Below are 24,900 nucleotides of genomic sequence, written 5' to 3' on the forward strand. Positions count from 1 at the left end.
GTTTTGCAGTGGTTCTCCTCCTACCTGTCGGACAGGTCGCAGTCGGTGTTGGTTGGGGGGCAGAGATCGTCCCTGAGGCCCCTAACATATGGGGTGCCGCAGGGTTCGGTCTTATCCCCCCTACTATTTAACATCTACATGAAACCGCTGGGCGAGATCATTCGGAGGCATGGGATAAAATACCACCAATACGCGGACGACACTCAGTTGTACTTGTCCGCCCCGTGCCAACTCAATGAAGCGGTGGACGTGATGAACCAGGGTCTTGAGGCCGTTAAGAACTGGATGAGAGCTAACAAACTGGTACTCAACCCGGACAAGACCGAGTGGCTATTGTGTTTCCCTCCCAATAATTTGGCCAGTGTTCCATCGCTCAGGCTGGGGGGTCAAATTTTACACCCCTCAGATAGGGTTCGCAACTTGGGAGTCCTCCTGGACCCACAGCTGACTCTTGACCATCATTTATCGGCTGTGACCAGGGGGGCATTTGCCCAGGTTCGCCTGGTGCGCCAGTTGCAACCCTACCTGAACCGGGAGGCTCTCACAACAGTCACTCGAGCCCTTGTGATCTCTAGGCTGGAATACTGCAATGTGCTCTACATGGGGCTGCCCTTGAAGAGCATCCGGCGACTTCAGCTAGTCCAGAATGTGGCCGCGCGAGTGATCGTGGGCGCACCGCGGTTCGCCCACATAACACCTATCCTCCGCGAGCTGCGCTGGCTACCTGTTGATCTCTGGGTGCGCTTCAAGGTGCTACTTACCATCCATAAAGCCCTCCATGGTAGTGGATCTGAGTACTTGAGAGACCGCCTCCTGCCGATTACCTCCCTTCGACCTATTAGATCGCACAGATTAGGCCTCCTCCGAGTTCCATCCGCCAGTCAGTGCCGACTGGCGACTACGCGGAGGAGAGCCTTCTCAGTAGCAGCTCCGACCCTTTGGAACGATCTCCCCGTGGAGATTCGCACCCTCACCACCGTCCAGACCTTCCGCACAGCCCTTAAGATCTGGCTATCCCGTCAGGCCTGGGGATAAGATTCTAATTCGCCCCACCCGAATGTTGAATGAAAGTTGTGTTTTATTGCTTTATTTTTTTCTCACTCACGTATTGTCTTATGTTTTGTCTTGCACTCCCCCTCCCATGAATTGTAAGCCGCCCTGAGTCCCCTCAGGGAAAAGGGCGGCCTATAAATCACAAATAAAATCTAAAAAATCTATAAGCAGACGCCACTAAGTTTGTTATAGAAACAAAGACTCAGTTGGAGAAGAGCCTGATGGTGGGAACGATTGAGGGCAGAAGAAGAAGGAGATGACAGATAATGAGACTGGCTGGATGGAGTCACTGAATAAGTAGGCGTGACCTTAAATGGATTCCAGAGAATGGTAGAGGACAGGAAGGCCTGGGGGAAGGTTGTCCATGGGGTCGTGATGGGTTGGACACGACTTTGCAACTGACAACAACACTAAGTTGGGTTCTATATCTGGTGATTGAATCGGCAAGCAGTCAACCTGTTTGTAGTATATAACACTAACTTGAAGAGCTTCCAAAACAGTTTTTGATTCTATTCCTCCACCCATCTCCCTTTTTTCTACTTTCCCTAATTTTGCCAAGCATGATCATTTGTTTCTAGTTCCACATCCATATGTTAATACTTTATTGTCATTGCACCTCGTACAATGAAATTAAATGCCATCTTCAGTGTACATTATACATAAGAAAAACCATAAAAGTAAAACGAAAGCACGCATTCTTCACATTCTATGCAATTGAAATGAAAACCCTTGAGATTGTATTTTTTGTCATGGATTGCACCAGTGAGGCTAAAACCAATTTCGTTGTATACATGATGTATAATGACAATGAAGGCTACACTATTACTATTATGTTGCATTAATATTGCACTATACAGTAGAATTCAATATAGTCACTGCTCTGAAAAAGAAGCTGTTTTCAGCCTATTTGTCCTTAACTTTATTGTCTTTTACCGCCTGCCAGATGGTAATAGTCCCCCCCCCAAAAAAAAATGTCCAGGAGGAGATGGATCTTTGAGGATGTTTTGAACTTTCTTAAGGCAGCAGGAGCTATAAACCTCTTCCAAGGAGGGGAGAGGGCAACCAATGATCCTCTGGGCAATGAGGTTAACCCTCTGGAGTGCTATCCTATCTGTCACTGTGCAATTGGCAAACCATACACAGGTGCAGTAAGTTAAAATACTCTCTATGGTGCAGCGTTAGAAGGTCACCAGCAGTTTTGCATTCAGTTGTTGTTTCCTACGGATCACCATTCTGTGATCCACCGCCCTCATATGTGGATCACAGTATGCCTAAAAAGGGGGTGGGTGGGAAAGAGCACATACTCTAAAACGATACCTTAATTAGCCCATGGCAAAATAAAAATAAAAATCCATATGGTCTGCTAGTCTGTTTAACATAATTAACCAGGGGTGGGGGGAGTTAGAGGAAATCTGCGTTGGGCTCAAGCAAGGTAAAAATACTATTATGCTACTACGGCTCAAAGAAAAGTACTGTTCTGAAGTTAATTAGTCATCTAAATCAAGGTTCTCCAACCTTGGTAACTTTAAGACTTGTGGACTTCAACTCCCAGAATTCCCCAGCCAGCAAAGTCTTAAAGTTGCCAAGGCTGGAGGCCCCTGAATTCTGAGTAATAATCCAGCTGCTTGAGTATTGCAATATGTGTCATTTTCACATTGCAAACATCTATTATCCATGCTGTTAGGAAAAACTGGAGAGCTTCTAAAGCTGAATAGAATTCAGCTACCTACCGATGGTTTTGTTTAGGATAGCTTTAGTTATTCAACCTCCTGAGAGTTTTGCAACGGGTGCAATTAATTTCTAGTTACCATCTGAAAGCCGCACCTCAAATAAATAGTGATTTAACTATTCAATAAAGTAGGCCCATTAAAAACAACAACGGTGGAACTCATTTGTAAATCAAGGCGTTTTAGCTATAATTATCATAAATGTCTGCTTAAGGAATGCACGGGATTGCCTAGCAATCAAGTTTCATCATATGCCTTAGCTTGGAAATGTCTCTCCAGGGCATGCCTATTTCTAAAAATCATGCCCTAGATGTTTTGTGCCCCCCCCAAACATACACAACTTTCCTTTTGCTTTTTCGCCTCTGCTGGGAAGCATCTAAATGCACCTGCTGTATTAAGTCATTTGTTTATCCCCAATTCAATTGGCTCTTCAGCAGTTTATGCACTTGGTCTTTGTGATAGAGCAGAATAAAAATATTTCAAGCATTTAGGAAAATGCTCATTTCCATGTAATCTGCACTCACTATTCTCAGGAAGAAAAGCTCCTATCGTCCTTCTTCATATGAGGAAAAACCAAGGATTGCTCAAGGGAGAAAGAATCAATACAGTTGTTGTCTATTCAAATAAACACAACCTCCCCAACTTAGATGTTTACAATAAGTAACTCAAATGGCAATTATTCTTCCAAATCATCAATAAACAATGCAATGGAAGTTATGAAAGGACTATCTTGAAGAGCAGCTTTTTTTCACCTGCATATGGACACAGTTTTGATTGCCACGGTATAAAAAAGAAAAGACTTTAGAAAGAGTACAGAGAAGAGCAACAAAGACAATTAGGGGACTGAAGACTAAGTCATATCAAGAACAGTTGGTAAGAATTGGGTATGCCTAGTTTAATGAAAAGAAGGACTGGTGGTGACATGATAACAGTGTTTCAATATTTAAGGGTCTGCCACAAAGAAGAAGGAGTCAAGCTATTCTCCAAAGGACCAAAAGACAAGAAGCTATGGATGGAAACTAATCAAACACAGAATCAACCTAGAACTAAGGAGAACTTTCCTGAAAGAACAATTAATCAATGCAGTGACTTGTCTCCAGAAGTTGTGGATGCTCCAACACTGGAGGTTTTCAAGAATAGATTGGAAATATTTGTCTGAAATGGTATATAAGGTTTCCTGCTTGAGCAGGAGGTTGGACTAGAACAGTGGTCAACAACTGGCAGTTGGTGGTCTGCATAAAAATTATTTGCATTTTTTATATTGCACTCAATCAGGGGTTCTCAAACTACAGGGCGGGGCATAACCTTTTCCTAGGGGGTCACAGCAACACTTGTAATAACAACACAAATAATTCATACACCATTCGAAAGCCCATCAAAAACTGAGTTTATTGACACGATTTAATAGTCAGTATGACCACCATTAGCCCTTCGAACAGCATTCAAACGAGGTGGATAAGAACACAACAAATCTTCAAACAGTTCCGTTCGATTTTCCAGATTTTTCAACACAGTTTCCAAATTCATTCTCAAAGTTTCAACCGAATATCGATTTTGACCTTGCTCCTGAATCATCAGAGCTTCCACTTCATCCTTAATTATGGCCCCAATGTTCTCTGCCGGATTGAGATCTGGCGAATTTCCCGGCCAGACGTCATTGCCCCAAAATTCGACATTGTTTTCCTTTAACAATTGCTGAGTCGCATTTGCACGCATGCAAGGAGCTTTGTCATGAAGAAAGACAGCCTCACCAACCACCAAGACATTGTCTGGATCACTGAGAAATGGAATGACATTCTCCAATAAAATTTTCTCACGGAAATAACTGCCATCCCAGGATTCCCCTTTATCCTTCAAAACCCAATGCAGTTTCTTGGCTGTGAAAATGACGAAAATCCCGATGCAAGTCGGATTGCGAACGATTTGTCGATATCGTTCATGTTTGGCGATGTCGTCGACGTCTTTAGCCCAAATTCGATCGTTCTGGAAATTCGGTTTTCGAATGGCATAAACGAAGAATTCGTCAGATGGCGCCAAATGAAGAAAATCTTCCTCGGTCCATTCAGACAACCAATCGCACAACCAAAGCCGATCTTGAACGTGTGTTTGAGTTTTCAATGGTTTGCAAATGACGTGGAATGGCTTCAAACCTTCTCGTTCTCGATATCGGCCGATTGTCCTTTGATCAACTCGTTTTCCACGAATTTGAAGGATTTCTTGGGCCACTTTTCGGTTTCCTTTTCGTTGTTTGCGACTGCCAGTTGCAATGATGGCTTTGCTTTCTTGGGACAGTTGCAGAGGACGCCCTTCTCCAAATTTTGTGAAACATTCTTGGGCTGTTTTGTTCCAATTATCAGTAACCCAATCCGGATGACGTTTCAATTTGTTTGCAATCCATTTTCGATTGATAAACGTCGCTCCAGCATCGCGAGCCTCTCGAAAGGCAATGCATCTTATTCTGTCAATGATCCTTTGTTCTTCCGAATCGAATTTTCCAGCCATTCTTAAAGCAAATTTAACATTTAATAGCTCATTCAATTCAGTTTTTTATGGGCTTTAAAATGAGGTGTCGCGGAAGTTGTAAACTGCTGTCGATCTTGCTGTGACCCCCTAGGAAAAGGTTATGCCCCGCCCTGTACATCCCCTGGGGCTGAGTTTCTTGTAGGGGTCGAAGGAGGGAAGAAATTCGGACTTGAGTCTGCTTCAGCCTCCTGATGTGGGGCTTTGGGTGAAGGCTGGAGGGAAGTGCCGCTGGTGGCAAAGAGCTGAAGGACCTCGTTCCAGTGGGACTGTATCATGGCCTGGAACTGGCTGACAATCCCAGCCCGCTGAGCTTCCAGGCGCCAGTACCTGGCCTTGCACTCCCGCAGGTCTTCCCTTTGCTTGGAAAGCCTATGCTCATAGGACTCAGTGAGGTGGTTCTGCTCCTTCATGCTCAGATTCAATTTGAACTGAGCCAGCTGTTTTGCCAACTCTTTCTCGTGGTGGCTGCTTAGCTCCAACAATTGCTTCCTGATGGGGCCCTAAGGAGCCCAGGTGGGCAGGCAAGGAGTGGCTGGGAGGAGAGGGGCGAGTAGAGACTGGTGAGGCACCCCTTGATGTGAGTGACATTGAGTTGGCCACACCCACTCAGTCATATGACCACCTAACCATGCCCACCCAGCATGTCATTAGGCAGATCATATTATTCAGTAGTCTCCAACCTTGGCAACTTTAAGACCTGTGGACTTCAATTCTTAGAGTTGGCTGAGGAACTCTGGGAGTTGAAGTCCCCAAGTGTTAAAGTTGCCAAGGTTGGAGACCACTGATATTATTGGTCTGCAGGATTTAAAATTATGAATTTAGTGGTCCCTAAAATCCAAAAGGTTGGTAACCCAAGGACTAGAAGACCTCCAAGGTCTCTTCCTGTTATTATGAAAAAGCCAGGATACCCCACTATTTGAGTAAGAACACTTCCTTGGTTTAAGGCTACCTTTTGATCTTGGCAAACATTCCCAGAATGTTGAAAGCAAGTCACAGGCACACCTAGTCACAAAACAGCGGCCAGACTGGCCTTGACAAAGTGGACTTTTCCCAGAAATTGGCAACATTGCTTCCTAGCCCCAGAACGTATCTTTGCCTAGATGTATTGATAGGGGGAACAATTCCAGCAACAGCATTTTAGACTACATCCAATTACTAGTTTTACTTTCTAAGGAGACCTAGGGGTAGAATTATACCAATTATTGAATGAGCAAGGCCCAATCAAAAAATTGGAGCCAGGCTACAAATAACCCCTGGATTCTCTCTCCTGCATTAAAAAGGCCAAATCCCTACCATAAATGTTAGACTGTCCTTTGCAGCCAAGCAGTTGAGAAATTTCCAGTGACTAATATAATCTCATTATAGGGAACAAGCAGTGGGTATCCAGAGAAAGGAACACAATATCCCAAAAAGAGGGAAATAAGCCCATTAACAAAGCAAATTGAAGCAAGGAATTCCCAATGGCAAATAAATATGCAGATCTGTTTAAACAAGAACTACAGCCCTAGAATCAGATATTGAAGGATGGGGAGGAAAATGGAAGAAACATTTTTATTTGTGCCTGTTTCTGCATAAACTGTTCAGTCAGAGCCACAGAGAAATTGTGTGTCTTGCATACACTCTTAAATATTTTGCAGCTCAGACAAAGGCAAATTCTCTTCCAAGTCAGGCTCAACATCTGGTAACTTCATGGAACATTCATGTGGTTTTCTTGGCAAGAATACAACAGTGGTTTCCAATTTCTTTCTTTTAAGATCCCCTCCCCCCACAAATTTCCTAATCTAACTAACTACAGTACAATCTTGGATTTCATGGAGTCTTTCATCTAAGCACTAAGTAGGTCTGGCCTTGCTCAACTTTTTGAAATCAATCAAGGTCAGCTAGATCAGTGGTGGATTTCTACCGGTTCGCACCAGTTCCCCTGAACTGGTAGCTCTGCCATCAAACAGAGAGGTTCTCTGTTGCCCACCTGCCCCTGGGTTATACCAATCTTTATTTCAGCTTTTGAAGCCCAGCTGATCAGGGGTGGCAGATTGAATTGCCGCTCCTCAGCTGTTTTCCTTGCTTTCCAAGCAAGTTTCTTTTAAGTGCACTTGCGTGCGCAAGCAAACCGGTAGGAACGTCTATAGGAAACCACCACTGAGCTAGATGCTCCACCCACCTCACTTCTATGGATTGTACAAATTTTATTGTGACATAAAAGTTAGATATCAGATGAAAAGGATTACCAAGATGACACAGTGACTGAGTTCACACACACTTATCCTGATTTATAAATCAACCTGGCTAATAATACACCAAACCATGAACTAACAGAACAGACTGAATTTATACTTTATGATAAGCAATCCATATATAAAATTAAAGTTAATAATAACCGCACATACTATGTTATGAAATGTAACTGGTAGTTTTTCATTTAACCTGCTTAAGCAAATTCTGTGGATACAACCTCTTTTTTATTAGCTACAACAGCTAAGAATTTTTAGAATAACAGAGTTGGAAGGGACATTAGGGGTCTTTTAGTCCAACTCGCTGCTTAGGCAGGAAACCCTACACCACTTCAGACAAATGGCTATCCAACCTCTTCTTAAAAACTTCCAGTGTTGGAGCATTTACAGCTTCTGGAGGCAAGTTGGTCCACTGATTAATTGTTTTAACTGTTAGGAAATTTCTCCTTAGGTCTAAGTTGTTTCTCTCCTTGATTAACTTCCACCCATTTCTTCTTAATACAAGATTTCACATATAAAATAATACAATAGCAGAGTTGGAAGGGGCCTTGGAGGTCTTCTAGTCCAACCCCCTGCCTAGGCAGGAAAGACAAATGGCTATCCAACATCTTCTTAAAGACTTCCAGTGTTGGGGCATTCACAACTTCTGGAGACGAGTTTGTTCTACCCTCAGGTGCTTTGGAGAATAGTTTGACTCCCTCTTCTTTGTGGCAGCCCCTGAGATATCAGAACATTGCTATCATGTCTCCCTTAGTTTTTCTTTTCATTAAACTAGACATTTTCCTCCCTTGTGCTAATGACTGGGTTTTGTTTTTTTTAACAAAAGCTCATCTTTTTCATCCATTTCAGTCCAACAGACTTTCTATCACACACCCAAAAGTTTTGCCCCCAACTGCAAGCAAGCACTTACTGGTTTAGGGCAGTGGATGTATCTGGCAAGGCTGATGATCAGGTCATGGGTGATTGGATCAACAAGGTTTCTAAAGCTGGCATAGCGATATAAGACATCATCCAGTGAAGTCGATTCCATTCCCAAATCCTGCAGAGGAACAAGTAAATAAACATTTTGAAGACATCAATCCATACTTAGCTTCCTCAGAGACTGGATGTATTGATAGGTACAGTCCTACAAACAGGTAACAATCCCATCACAGTACCATTTCCATCATCTTTAGGGGTTGAAATTATCCAGAAATAAGAACTACACACACACACACACACACACACACACACAGGGAAAGAGCCATACATTATTGCTTTGTTCAATCAGCCCACCAAGTTGGGAGCTCTGGAGATGCTTTGCAGGTTGCCATTATGCTAGTTATTGAAGTAACACATATTCTGGTTACATGATACTAAACCATAAACTCATTACATTGGATTTTCACAACATACTAACCTACAGGAAAGGAACCAACACAATAAATTACCTAGTTTAGGTTTTTATATGAATGTAGCTTCAATGCAGCTGAATCAGAATTGTCTGGAACGAGGAATGTCTTGGCTTTTCCCTCCCTCACCATTCATACCCCTTAGCTTTACAGAGAAAAAAAACATAACAACTGCACTTTTCTTTATGGGCTGCATTAATACCCAATCATCTGGCTTCCTCTCCGAGCAATTTGGCTGTTCCCCTTGCACAGAGTGCACGAACAGACACTGAAACAAGACAAGAACTCTGCACAGAACAACTGTTTTTCCTGTAATGGGGAACTTTTTCATGGCAGGATGACTCACACTCAACATGTGTCCAAGCCAGATAGAAGAGAATTCATCTTCTCTTCACATTTGTGTAACCAAAGAATAAACTATAATTTAATTTATTTCATGCTTATATCAATCATTTTTAAGCTGAAGACCCTCCACATATAGTGCCATTCCTCAACATAGCCAAGTAAATCCCAACATACTTGGAAAATGCTGGTTGAGAAGGATGATTGGAATTAATATTTATCTGTCCCATCTCCTGGTTAAATCTCAAGTTTCAGAGGATTAGCTTGATTTTAACATTATGAAAGAGGGAGAAAAAACTCTCCAATTAGCTATGTATGTAATGTATGACTTTATACATCTCTATCATGTCTCCCTCCACACCTTCCTTTGTTGGAGATGAGATCCATTCCCATCCTCTTAGACTTCTGAAAAGGCCTTAAAGCTTGACTCTGCTGGTTGGCTTTGGGCTCCAATGAGATCCTCTATGTTGGTGGTAGTTGAGCGAGGTAAAAGAGAAGACTTCACTTCACTACTATTTGTCCTCTAAGTTATTAGTCTCTTTAATTCTTACTAATTTTAGTTATTTTTCTATTTACTTTTTTATCATTTGGTAAGCCACTCAGAATCACTTCAACAATCAGCTGAGCAGGATATAAATTTAGTAAATAAGTAAAACCAATAAGTCTGTGTTAATTCATGGCAGGGATTGTGCTTGGAGAGTTTTTTTCAGAACTACATAGCCCAGCATACTTTTGATAAGAAATTCAGTATTACTCAACCTTTTGAACTTTTGAGTCTGAAACTTCTATATTACTCGTACTATATCTAAAGGTTTATCAATGAGAATGGCATGAATTCAAGGCTGGAAATAGCTGTGCATCCATCAAGCAATGAGATTCTTTCCACTTTCATCCTTACCCATTCTGGCAATTTTTTAGCCTGGAGCAAAATACAAAGCAAATCAGACCCGAATGGGACAATTTGTCTTTCAGAGTGAATGCATAAGCCATCATTACTGGCCAGACTCCCCTGTTGCGCTGCATGACTATTTAGCACATTTAAAAATGAAATGCGTATAAGGACAAGAATCAAAAAGCAACTTCTTTTATGCCTATACAAACTGACAGATACAATAGTTTTATGGAAGTCTTCAGCAACATTATAGTTATTGATGCTGGCCCTCGAAGCCCACTGTTTTTCTTTTTTTGTTTAGGCAAAGCAATTTTGCTTCAAGTCAATTTTATTTACAAAAACTCTCAGAAATCGAGGTTATTCAACAAGAACAACAACGTACAGCCCAAAATCTTGCTTCTTCCCATAATGTACTAGAAAAAAGCAACCAGGAGGCTGTCTTTTTACAAAATATCTTGCGTTTAACTGTCTCATCAGGTTACCATTCTGTAAAGCAGAAGAGAATGATGATAGCTGTCAGGGTTCCAAATAGCATCCAAAAGTAAATCAGAGTCCAAGGCAAGGTATTGCTCAAAGTTCCAATTTATTAAGAGAGCCATGTTGGCACATCTGGGAAAACCTGAATCTGAAGGCTTCCCGGTTTTCCCCACCCAGTTGAAAGTTCATGATCTTTCCCCCACACCCACAAGTCCATCACACAGTCCAATCTTCCACTGACATGCTGGCAGCTTCCACCCATCCAGTTCTGGTCAGGTGCAGAGGTGCAAAGACAAAGGATGACCTTGGTTTTCTAGAAATAATTTTGTTATGGCTACATATCATTTAACTCCGTACAATCCCTCCTCCCATTTTCCCACAATAGGAAATGCATAGTAGAATAATAGAAAGTGTGGCAGGCCTAAGATCCACAAGAAAAGATGGCTGCAGGCCTGACAGCCACTTACTTAGTGAAGTCCTACAAGATGCTTTTTTGAACATAGGCAGTGTGCTGTTGGATCAGACCCCTGGCTGGCCCATCTAATCCAGCAGACTGTTCTTACGATGGCCAACTAACTGCGAAGGAAGCCAGTCTGTACTTCCCCAAAATATTTTCTATGTTTCATAAGTTTATTAGTAACAGATGGCAATTCCAAATACAATATTAGGTAAGATAGCAGTTTTAAACCGTTTTTAACCATGTGGTTATCCTTAGAAAGTATATGTGGAAATCTGCTGAGTTAAATTTCACTTGAAAATTAGCTTGATTTCATTGAGAGCACTTTCAATTCAAATTTTTCCAACAACCTTCAGCATTACAGGTAGTCGACTTAAAACTGGTTGTTTAAGAACTGTTGGAAGTTATGACGGCCCATAAAGCAGTTTTGACCATCAGTCACATGATCATGGTTTGGATGCCTGGCAACTTGTTTGCTCTTACAGCTGGTTGCCAAGTGCCTTACCATCGGGTGATGGCTATTTGCAGTCTTCTCTGTCAGCTTCCCCAGAAAATCAGTGGGGAAGCCAGCATGGAAGGTTGCAAGCTGCTGCCACCAGCTGAGAGGACTTCCTCTCATCTCTTGGGGCTGGCTGAAAAGAGCTGCCTGCCAAGGGGAGCTGAACTCCCTCCGGGGGTTGAGAAACGGAGCTCAGATCTTGATGATTTGAACTCTGTTTCTGCACTCTTTGGAAGGAGTTCTCTTCTGCATGTTCCTTTGGCGGGGTGGAGAAATGGATCATGAAGATCTAAGCCACATTTCTGCACCCCATCAAAGGCATTCCCATGCACAGAGGGGAGCTGATATCCTTCGTTAGGCAGCTCTTTCAGCGAGCCTCTAGTGAAGAGAGAGAGCTAAAATCCAAGCAAAGAGTGGAGTGCAGTAAGATAAGGAGTGTGAGGTCCCTCAAGTGGGTAGAGAAGGCTTTGGGAAGCTTGGGGGAAGGCTACATGTGTGTCTCCCTTCGTTCAGTGGCTCAAAATCCTGCATTTTGGCAAGTGGAAACTTGCCGGGTCTCCACCTCCCCCGCCCCAAGTACTCCTTGCTCCTTTCCTGGGACTCTGTCCGTTTAATAACCCACACAATCGTTTAACAACCACAATGTCAGGATTGCACACATTAAGCCAAGCAGTCACATTGGCAGTCACATAATACCTCACTTAAGGACTGTTTCACTTAAGATCCACACAGGCTCTATAGTGGATGTAATCCAAGGACTACCTGTAGCAGTATGCTATGCAGATACAATGTTGAAAGTGAAAAGTCATCTGACCATTAACATGGAAGGAGGAGAAAGCTTCTGCAGTGGGAGAAGACTGGGGAGAAGTCGGCCCACCTCACTTGACCTAGGGGTTGTCTCAAGGACTGGTTCTCTCTCCTCTGCTTTTAAGGTTTATATGAAGCCACTGAGAGTGATCACTCGACAGTTTGAGATCTGGCAACATCAGAGTGCTGATTTCATTCAACCCTATATTTCTACCAGGCCATGAAAGACACTGTCCAAGTTCTTTTCTGATATTTAGAAACTGTCAGAGTCTGGAAGGGAGAGAACAGGATGGAACTGATCTGTGATAAATTGGTAATTTTACACTGAGATTCTTAGATGCTGCCACAGTTGTTCCTAGATTGACAACCTTTACCCTTGAAGAAGTAGGTTCACAAACCGAGGTTTCTTCTGGACTCACGGCTCCCACTGGACCAGCAAGGTGAAGTGATAGCCAGAAGGGCCTATGTCCAGTTTTGCTGAAGTACCAGTTGTGACAGTACTGGGCAGGAGGACCTGGCTACAGTGATTCAGGTGTAGGAGATGACCAGGCTGAGGTCAAGGGATGGATCAAGCAAGTTATCTATTTGGAGTCTTTTTGCGCCCACAAGAAAGAGTCCAGTCATCCTTGAATTCCGTTTACTGCCAACTTGCCTTGAACATTGGTAGTTCAGATTCTTGTTTAGAGGATGCATGAAACAAACGTCTACTTGTTTTGGATCTAACCCTCACTCCCAATTTCTTATTCCTGACCTCATGCCCTCATTACCCATCCATCCCAGATAGACTACTACAATGTACAGGTAGTCCTTGACTTACAACCACAATTCAACTGAAAATTTCTGTTAAGTGAGTTTTGCCCCCTTTCCCGGCCTTTCTTGCCAAAGTTGTTAAGTGAATTCCTGCAGCTGATAAATTAGTGACCCTGTTGTTAAGTGAATCTGGCTTCCCCGTTGATTTTACTTGTCAGTAGGTCACAAAGGTGATCACATGACCTTGGGACACAGCAAGAGTCATAAAAATGAACCCATTGCCAAGCGTCTGAATTTTGATCACATGTTCATGGGATCCTGCAAAGGTCATAACTGTGAAAAAAAAGCGAATTTTTTCAGTGCTGTTGTAACTTTGAGCAGTTATTAAATGAACTGTTTTAAGTTGAGGACTATCTGTACTCGGAGCTGTCCTTAAAAACCACTTGATAATTGCAATTGATCCGACATTGAATGGATCATATACTTTCTGGTTCCTGGCATTGGGGGGGACACGTAATTCTAGTTTTGCAGATCTTGCATTGATTGCCAATTGGTTTTTGTTAAAATATTCATGACTGGGAGAGACATGGTAACAAGGTCAGCCAATGAATAGGCATAGCAACTACGTTGCTATGGGAGGTTAAACAGATCTGAGTCTGTGCAGAGAATTGAAACTAAAACTTAGCAGTCTGTCTGGGCTTGTCTGCTGATATGAAACTAACTGCTTGTGTTTGCCTGTAAATCTTGCCTTGTGTTTACTTGGAAGAGCCACCTGTTGTTATTGTACATTTATTCATCTATTAATGAATCCTGCTGCATCAGTTATTTGTGTGTGCTTCTGGATTTGAATTTATGCAACAAACTCCTGACAGTTTTCAGCTACAATTTTTGACCTATGAAACTCCTTATGGTACCTTGGTACCCAAATATCCACAAGACCACCTACAACAATCAGTACCAGCCCAACCGATCAGATTAAACATGAGAAGCTGGTACAAATCTCGTATTTTTCAGAGGAGCTGAAGTGAGAAGGTGCTGTTTTTCTTTTGCAGCACTGATGCTGTGGAACATCCTCTTGGTGGAGATTAGACCAGCCCACTCTTTGTTAATGGTTCAAAAACTATTGCAGAGGGAATTGTTTCGGTGTCTTCCCTTGATTTTATGATGCCATGTTTAACTTTCACTTGTATTGTCTTTACTGTTGCTTTTGTTTTCGGACTGGTTTTTATTGCTGTTATTTATGAAGTTTCAGTGTAGTGATGTTACTGCATATGTATGTTTTAAATTGTCTTTTTATATTCTATGCAACTCACCGAGGGTCTTTTTTAATGCAGCAGGATAGAAATGTATTTAATTAATTAATAATAATAAAGTAAAAAAGATCAGAGGATCACAAATAACACAAACAGTAACAACTCTATAATTCGGCAAGCTGCAACAATAAAGGTAAAGGTTCCTCTCACACATAAGTGCTAGTCGTTCCCGACTCTAGAGGGCGGTGCTCATCTCCGTTTCAAAGCCGAAGAGCCAGTGCTGTCCGAAGATGTCTCCGTGGTCATATGGCCGACATGACTAAACACCAAAGTACGAAATGCTGTTACCTTCCCACCAAAGATGGTCCCTATTTTTCTACTAGCATTTTTACATGCTTTCAAATTGCTAGGTTGGTAGAGGCTGAGACAAGTAACAGGAGCTCACTCCATTACGTGGTGCTAGGGATTCGAACTGCTGACCTTTCTGATCGACACGCTCAGCGTCTTAGCCTAAGAGCCACCGCATCCCTTGCTGCAACAGTACATCTCTCTATTATCAGGAAGAAAACTTTTTTAAAAATTGAAATCTCGGAGGACCTCAGCTTAGATAGAAAAATCTATTCTGAGAAGGCAAATATTATTGTTCAACGCATATCCAGGCTTATAATTAGAAGATCTTATAAGGATTGTGTGGTACTGAGCACGAACTGAATGCTGAAAGAAAACAAAGTTATAGATAATGTTTCCTAAACTGTCTCTTTCATTAATTCCTTCTGAGTTGTTTCAAAGCTTTCAAAACAATTACATGACAACAGAGAGTCACATTTTCATCCCACAAGTTTTTCAATGCTTGAGCAGACACATAACTTAGGCATATAATTAAATTAAAACGGCATTTAGGAAACAAAAAATCATAGATGGGAGGGCACTTTAACAGGAAACGTTGAAGCTGGGCTGCTGTGAAGGACACTAAAGACACTTTAAAACATGCCTTTAATTAAATTCCAAGGGAGTCGAGCTTAATTGCACCCTGTCTTTCTGCATACAGAAGCAATGACTTTCCTCACAAATTTGGGATAGCTAAATTGCCACCAGGAACAACGTCAATCAGAAACATAAAACACAAGTTCCATAAAGGACACCAATTGCACCAAGCTTTCCAATGTTCACCATCTGCTCAGTATTATGGTAGACGTATGATGGTTACTTCCATAATAGTAATCATACTTTGGCAAGCATTCATACTGAATGCTTACCAGAGCAGAAAGGCGATGTATAAATCAGATATACAGTAAATAAACAACTTTGTGTTCATCGTTTCAATCCAGTAGATGCTCCTAAGATGAATACTATACAACAGTTACACATGGAAAAATAGTGTTGGAGAAGGATGGAAGCGACACCAAGAGAAATGGCCAAAGCTATGAAAAGGGCAGCAACTGTAATACGAAGCAGTGGCCTGCCATCTAAGAATGAAACTGTAATAAACAATTGCAACCAGCCTGCCTTCCATTGAGGACCTGTATACTGACAAACCAGAAAGAGGGTTGAGAAAATATCTACAGACGCCTCACATCCTGGACATAAAATTATGTCCCTCAACACTACAGGGCAGTGATGGCAAACCTTTTTCTTACGGCGTGTAAAAATTGCGCTCGCGTGCTATTGTGCGCACATGCCCATTCAATCTCCTTCCCCCTGTGCATGTGCGCACAACTGCCCCCCAGGCTCCGGATGCTTTCCTGAAGCCCGGGAGGGCGAAAACAGCCTCCCCTGGGCCCCCAGAGGCCCTCTGGAAGCCAGAAATGGATCATTCCCAAACTTCTGGTTGGGCCGTTGGGGATCTTTTTCGCCCTCCCCAGCCTCCGGAGGCTTTCCTGAAGCCTGGGGAGGGCAAAAACGACCTCCCCTGGTCCTCCGGAAGGGCAAGAAACCAGCTGGCCTGTGCGCACATGCGTGCCGGAGCTGACAGCTGGCGTGCCACCAAATATGTCTCCATGTGCCACAGGTTCTCCATCACGGCTATTGGGCATTACACATCAAAACAACTAGACACAAGAACAGTTTCCCCCCCCCACCCCATGCCATCACTCCACTAAACAACTAATTCCCAGAACACTGTCTTATGCTCTAGGATGTCAAACCACGTAGTAGAGCTACATTATTATTACCCTTCTCATTTTTCCTATTACCTATCCCTTTAGCATGTTATGACTATAACTTTGTTTTGTATCTTATGATTTATGTTGATTGCTTTATTTACTATCCTACGACTATCACTGAGTCTTGTATCTTATGATTTAGGATTGTATTTTATGATTGCGAACATGATTTATCAGCTTGCTTGCATGTACACCGAGAGCTTAGGCACCGCAGACAAATTCCTTGTGTGTCCAATCACACTTGACCAATAAAGAATTCTGTTCTGTTCCATTAAATTAATTATCTCTGATGCAATAGACTGTTGAAGACTTTCGTTTTTCTTCTCACGCAAGTCAACAACCAAATGCTCTAAACTCTGGGAAAAGACGTAAGAACAAATTCATAAAACCACTTCAGTCATCATGACCTTTAACTGCTTCTTAAGCTCCAGGAAGTGAACTGATTCTTAGGCTGCTAGATTGGGATAAAGCAGGATAAAGCAGGATTCATATGACAAATTGTATAACAAAGATGAAGAAGTTGTATCCTTCCGTGACCACTACTGGTGAATATTGGTGTCACAAGTTCTCATCATTTTAAATCTAGAAGTACATAAATCTCTAATGAAAAAGATGTATTAGGTACATCATAATCTTTAAAAACAAACAAACCCCAAAGGAACATCCCCATTCCCATCACCACACAATTTACATAATTGGGCTCCTAATAAATATTAAGACACACCCCCAGCTGGCAAAACATTACCCAGTCAGGGATTGGACTGTGGGACTGGTTTAAATCTACCTTCCCCCATGAAAACTAACTGGGTGGCTGAGCCCATCGTTCTTTCTCAACCAGCCTGTCTGACAAGGTCACTTTTATGGCAATGAAGTAAAATAAAATGAAGGAATGTCTCCATATAAACTGCTTTCACTCTTGGAGGAAAAGTGGAATATAAAATTGGCAAATAAACATAAATAAAATTACATGGCTTTGGTTAAAACAAGTGGGGGGGAGCTTTTCAGTAGTTCTCTTGACTTTTTTTTTTAAACTACATTGCCTAATAGATAAGAGTAGGCACCGCGTATGTATTAGCAACAGCTCGCTTCAGGATTAAAGTGAAACATCTCTTTCATATCAGGTTAGGAGGCCCATCTTGTTTCATTATTACACATTACATTGAAAACCCAAGTTTGTTCTGGAAGAATGATGTCTTATGAAAAAGGACGTAAAATTGGAGACCATAAAACTAGCAAATGTACTTTTCTGGAATATGTCTTAAAACCAGCTTGTTGAGTTGATATCAGACAGCCATCTTTTACATTCCACAATGGCTTCTTAACAATAATTAACACTACTGGGGGATAACACAGGCTTTCTCAGCCTGAGCACCTACCATATACATGGGTTTCATACTCCCAACATACTTAGCAATCAGAGGCGGTATTCTACCAATTTGGACCGGATCACCTGAACCGGTAGCGGAAATTGCAGATAGCTCCGCGCCCAGCTCTATGCCATCCCATTCAGGCCATTCTTTTTGCCAAAAGTGCATCTGCAGAAGGATCTGCACATGTGCGGAGGTGGCGCGCGCTCACATTTGCGAACCGGTAGGGAAGGTAAGTGTATACCACCCCTGTCAGCAATGACTGTGTTGAGAGGGAATTCTGGGATTTGAAAACCACACATTTGGAGAGTATTGCAGGTTGAGAATGTTCACAATAGATGAGTCATGCCACGCCACATCACACCAGGATCTGCATAATCACACCAAGAGTATACACGATTAGAGTGTAATATGAATTAGGTCTCTGAATATATCAGTGAATGCAAATGAAGTGGCTGAGTGAACTATTAGAAATTCTATTTTGAAAACTTAACTGGTCCTATGGATGACTTTTTCAGTAGCAGATTTGATAGCCTGTTTACTATATTCAGGTTTAATATGAATTAACCCAGAGTATTTTCAATTGCCAAAAAATTCGCTCAGCAACATTTGAGGACTTCCACTAATATGTGGAGCGGAAGAGGGGATGCAAGAAAACAAAAAATCTCAAAGTTATGTGTGCATTTATTTGCTAGAGGGAATTACATCTGGAACCTGATTCACTGACTTTCTCATAAGAACATCTTAAATTTTAAAACATATGATTAACTTCCAAGAGATCACAACATGGATATAACAGAAAATCTCATCCTGGTACTTTTTTTTATTAGATGTTTAGAGGCAGAGCAGAGCATAAAGGATAGAAAGAGAATAGTAACCAAGATGGATAGATATGTTTGTGGTGGGTACATTTGGGTGACACAACAAGCCAGGCTTGTTATGGCTTAGCCTGGAATGTGCCAAGTTATACCCTCTGATTCCCCTGTGCCCAGTTCAGAGTTTTTGTCAAATTATAACTCATTCTGCAAGATAGTTTTTTAATGCACACCACTGTTGTTGTGCTAGTTTCTGTGTATGCACCACACATTCCTTTACTGTATGTCTGTGTGGGGGAGTGGGTGTGTATGTGTGTGCATATGCACAGAAATGCAAACACTCAAATACATCCTTTACTGGATGTTTGCATTTTCCCCTCTTAAAGTTTGCTTTTCTTTTTGTTCTTCCATTTGAAAGACTTTCATTTTGGGTCACTTATTTGATCTAGTGCCTGGGGCGGAAAGGCACATTGGCCTTATCTCTGAAATAACTCTGAACAAAGACATAATTGTTAGTTATACAAACTCTTCAGGATAATTGAGCCAAAGAAGCCAGAAACCATGCCTCTCCCTACCCTTGTGGTTTCTTCCAACAGCCTCAACAACTCTTTATGAAGTCATATAGGACAAAGTGGAAGATAGATGAGGGCAAACAGAACTTTCCCACCAGTACTTAAAAGCCTCAGATTGGTTTTTATAGGAGGCATAGATGTAATATAGATAACATCACAGATATAATGCACAGCAAGGATATCAGAGAATTCATGTTAACAAGCCACGTCAGGGAAGAATGCATTTTGGACACACACAGCAAATTCATAAGTTGCCAGGTGTACTAATTACTATCAAACTTAAAGTATTGACTACAATGTAAATACAATGGTGATATGAACAATTAATATTATTACAAATGTTAGTATTACTGTTATTACATTATTAGAGTAATTAAAATCGATAGGAAGACAATGGAGAACTACAAAGGCTAAACATGAATGCCAATACAGAAAGAAGGCTATATAACTACCGTACTTTATATTGCTATGTATGTCTTGTTTTTCTATTGTTGTTGCTGTTGTGTTTTTCTTTCTGTTTTTAAAGGTAAAACTGTTTAATAAAAACTGTTTTAAAAAAAGAAGTTGCCAGGTGGCAGATGGTGTTGCTACCCTACTGCACAAACCAACAGAAAGCAGGAAGTGCAAATGAAGATGTCTCAAGTACTCTTGAAACTTCTCAAAGGAAACCTTCCAACCAATTGTATCATAAGAGGAACATTTACTTAATTTCTAATTTCCTGAAAAGGGTTAGCTCCTACTCTTCCCCAAGTTTCCTATGTTTCACACTAGTCATATTGAGTGCCCAAAGGCCAATTAGAGAAACAAAGTCCTCCAGTTTTCCTTGTAGTTTTTGGAACATGCTTGGAGTACCCCAAAACGCTTTAAAAAACTGATGAGATGAAGGTTATGACCATCACGTCGATTCTACAATAGCAGGACATAACAATGATTGTATACATACCACCCACTCAATTACATTACTGAAATAGGTTCCTAAACAATAACTTCACAAAGTGAACATCTGAGCCAGCAGTCATCAACTAGTGGTCTGCTTCAGCCTCCTGGTGCGGGGCTTTGGGCAAAGGCTGGAGGGAAGCGCCGATGGTGGCGAAGAGCTGGAGGGCCTTGTTCCAGTGGGCCTGGAACTGGCTGACCATCTCAGCCCGCTGAGCCTCCAGGCACTGGTACCTGGCCTTGTCTTGCACTCTTGCAGGTCTTCCCTCTGGTTGGAAAGCCTATGTTCATAATCCTCAGTGAGGTGCTTCTGCTGAGCCTCTTTCTCAGTCAGATCCAATTTGAACTGAGCCAGTTGTTTTGCCAACTCTTTCTCGTGGTGGCTGCTTAGCTCCAACAACTGCTTCCTGTTGGGGCCCTAAGGAGCCCGGACAGTCAGACGAGTAGTGTCTGGAAGGGGAGGGGCGAATAGAGGCCAGAGAGGCGCCTCTTGACGTGAGTGACATCAAGTTGGCCAGGCCCACCCAGTCACATGTTCACCTAGCCACGCCTACTCAGCCGGTCAGTAGGGAAATCGTATTAGTCGTCCATGGGATTTAAAATTATGAATTTAGTGGTCCCTGAGGTCCAGAAGGTTGGGGACCCCCGACCCCAATACATTAAGCCACAAACATAACAATAATCAAGAATAACTGCACACACCAACAGGAAGCAAGAAGTGCAAATGAAGGTGGCTCAAATACTCTTTAAAGTTCTCAAAGGAATTCTCCCAATCAATTGTATCATAAGAGGAACATTTACTTAATCTCTAATTTCCTGAAAAAGTTTGGCTCCTACTCTTCCCCAAGTTTCCTATGTTTCACACTAGTCATACTGAGTGCCCAAAGGCCAATTAGAGAACCAAAGTCCTTCAGTTTTCCTTGTAGTTTTTGGAACATGCTTGGAGCCCCCCAAAACGCTTTTAAAAACTGATGTGATGAAGGTTATGACCATCACGTCAATTCTACAAACATAACAATAACCAAGAATAACGTTAGTCATGTTTAAAATGTTGTATGAAAACTTCTAGGCTTTGCCTGACCCAATTAAGCATGTTGTGCAGCCTAACTGTACCTCTGCTATTTAGTAGCTTGTCTCTTCTTTTATTTAAGTCTAATAAGGGGATCTCCCACCTAAGGGTGGATATTGTATCATATTTCATTACAAACCCAAATCATTTTACCAGCAAGAACTTCTTTAGTAAGAGCTGCAGCTTATAGCTGAATATGGCATGGAAGGCAAAGAGCAATATATGGTCTCCATTCAAATTCACAATGACTTCCCATTCCCTGCCACAAGCTTTGCCCTACATTTTAGGGAAATCTCTCTGAAAAGTTCCAGGCAAGATAAGGTGTTCCCACAAATTCATTTTCCCCCCAGGCAGAGCTTAGCAGAATGTTTATCAAAGCAGATTTAGAGCTGATGTAGAAAAAAGACATATGGTCCACTCCGTTCTGGGATTATATCATTTTCAGATCCAAGCAGATAGCTCAGAAATATACATTCTTCCCTGCACAGATTCTTTCTGGCCTGCCAAAAACTAATGTGTCTAGATAAAGGTTTTTTTTTTTTTAAAAAAAAAACAGGAATTCTTCAAAATCTAAGGTGATCCTTACTGAGGTTCCGGGTCTCACACTACCACCTCAAACACATCCACTCCGGCAACTGAAGATATTTTATCACTGCCGATTTTTTCCTCAGGCACTGAGAACAAAGGAATGGGCATAGATGAGTAACAGGCAAAATCTCATTCACGCAACTTCACTCACTGATCTGATAAGAGTGTAGTGCGATCCCTAAAAGCTTGCATGAAAATACATTTATTTGCTAAGATGCTCCAAGACTTTGGGTTTGTGGGGAGACGCAGAGACTGCAGCAACGAACAAATACAGCTACCTGTTTAGAAACACCAAGGAAAGTTGATTCTTGCAATGTAGATCCAGGAGTGGAGAGGCACAGTTTTTTAGGCACCAGTGAAAAGAATTGGCTAAAACAGGAAGCCAGAGAGGTAGGTTATACGTGGGGAAGAAAAGAACTGGTGGGCAATTTTCTAGAAGAAAGATCCTTTTAAGGATCTTTGTCCAGTTCAATTGGTGAGTTTAGCAGAATTTCTTTTAGGGACTGAGAAATTCCACCAGATCTCCCTTATTCTCTGTTATGGCATCCGGGGAAAGTCGGTTCAGTTTGTTCAGCGTTGAAATATAATCTATTCTGATATTTTGGCACTAAGGAGAAAAGGAGTGGGTGGAGGAAGGATACCAAGCACTTTTAGCAAAACAGAATTTGAGGGGAGGATATGAAAATATAGTTACAAACCTAAATTTGATTTTATTACTTATTACATAAAAAATAATTCATGACACAACAGATAAAACGGTATTATCACTCCTACTTAGAAAATAATTCAAGTAAATACCTAGTAGGTCAATCCTTTATTCATTATTATGTCTTGTTTAGTTTTACTGGATTTATTCCCAGGAAAATATATTAAGTGAAAAGAAACAATCTCCAGAATTGCAAAATTCACATATAGTTAGTTAGTTCTACCCACTTAAGAGTAAATAAAACTCCAATATTGTTCATAGGATAAAGAGAAAAGAACTTCACATAGACTTTCTGCCAATATTTTCTCAAATTTCTAAATTTGGAAAACAAAACCCTTGAAAGAAAAGGGGGAATTTCCCCATGTCCCTGTTTATCTTTTTATTCTAGCAGCACATCCAATTAGGTAGATCTTTTTGTGTGTGTGCTTGGATGTTGCTGACAGAATGCTACTATCCTTTAATTTATGAGTTTTCTTGCCCTTATCTCAATTGGCAAGTTTTCATTAAATGTATAGTTGATATATACAGGGTAAATATGCTCACAATTTCAGCTTCTCTTTTTTTTAATATAAAAACTTTTTAATTAGATATACATTAAAAACATTGGACCCATAGTGTGACATTTCTGGCATAAACATTTCCATATAGTGATTAGATCTTACAACAATTACATTTTATATCCATTACATAGGTATGTATAGTCAGTCAGATTACGTGTCCATTGAACCTTTCTTTTATATAATTACTAACCATACAAATACATATCCAATTCCTACCTATCACACATTCTTAATATCATATTTTCCAATTCTTCACTTGTCTGTGTTTTTCTGTCCCGGCTTTGAGCTTCTCTTCAGGTGACTATTCAGACATATATACCCAGTTTCTTGATCACAATATATAAGTGGTTCCTTACTAGACTTCTGAACACTGTTCTAGGGTAACAGAGTATAGATTTTTGATGGTGTTTTTATTAAATTATAGAATACAGCTATTCCATCTGCTTCTGAGAGACTTTCACTAACCTATGGAATCAAAATACCAGTAGGTCTCAGACAGTGGTGGGATTCAAATAATTTAGCAACCGGTTCTCTGCCCTAATGACCAGCTGGGTAGGCGTGGCTCAGTGGTCATGTCACTGGGTGAGTGTGTCCAACTCAATATCACTCATGTTGATGGGTGCTGTTACAATGTAATAAGGGTTACTCAGAGAGGCAGTTTCTGTAAGCAGGGCAATAAAGATTAGGCTAGAAACAACACCAGAATGTTTCCTTCCTGCCTTCCTTACAGGATTAGCCCTGCAAAGTGGGAAAAAACACAAAATGAGATATCTTCCAAAAACCAGTTCTCCCAACTGCTTAGAAAGTTAACAACCGGTTCTCCCGAATAGGTGCGAACTGGCTGAATCCCACCACTGGTCTCAGATGAATCTCTCAATACAATTGTTTAATCTACATGTACCAAATTTTGGATTGGAAGCTCTTATTGTAGCATTTTTGCATATCTACTCAAAATAGCCAGTGCAAGTTAAGGTGTCAGACAAAGTGCCAAAAGAACTAGGCTGCAGTCCACCTTCAGGCCACAAAACCACACTGAGTAATCAGTTCTCTTAGATACTTATTATTGTGTTGAAAAATATGAGGAAGGACTTCAATGTACACCTGAACAAAAATGGTTTATAAATGTAATACATGAAAATTTCATTTCAGACTTGGTTCCCAATGTGATGGTTCAGACTTTGCTGCAAAAAATAAGTCTCTGTAAAAGTGCAGAGAATGACAAAATAACACAGTTCATCCTACACATCCCTCTTCCTCATTCACTACACAGACTGCAGCAGAGAATATGGTCTGTAAGTGTCTGGAACTTACAGAAAAGTTTTTTGTCAGCAAAGCATGCAACATAAAGTGGAGATGGGGCCATAGTACAAAACATTTATTTTATGAAATGACTAACCAAAAAACTGTATCAACAAAACATAGTTATTTTGTGCAATGCTGTTCCAGATTTCATGCCAGTCCTTTTCAATACATTGTTAAAACTGTCAATTAACAGTGCTAACAAGCACTTTGGATACTATATTGTACTCAAGTATAGTAGGAGATATTCAATTGCGGTACAGTTTCCAGGTAAAAGCCATGTTTTTCTGCCCTAACTGCCCATTTGGCAATTTCATAGAAAAGCAGTTGTCCAACTATATATTTTATTTTTTCTAGATGTCTTGTTGCCCTAGTGGACAATCACTTAAGTATGGGCCAGCAGTGTGCTGCAGCTACCAAAAAT

The 24,900-nt window shown here is 41.2% G+C and overlaps 1 protein-coding gene across 1 annotated transcript in view; it reads right to left on the reverse strand.

The window, feature by feature from the left end:
- Window positions 1–24,900, reverse strand: part of LRRC75A (leucine rich repeat containing 75A) — a 67,355-nt gene that overhangs the window by 34,294 nt on the left and 8,161 nt on the right. Inside the window, exon 2 of the mRNA XM_032216909.1 lies at window positions 8,445–8,573. Coding sequence (XP_032072800.1) covers window positions 8,445–8,573 — 129 coding nt within the window. The remainder of the gene's footprint in view (window positions 1–8,444; window positions 8,574–24,900) is intronic.

Source organism: Thamnophis elegans, chromosome 4, assembly GCF_009769535.1.
Source record: "Thamnophis elegans isolate rThaEle1 chromosome 4, rThaEle1.pri, whole genome shotgun sequence".
Taxonomy (NCBI): Eukaryota; Metazoa; Chordata; class Lepidosauria; order Squamata; family Colubridae; genus Thamnophis; species Thamnophis elegans.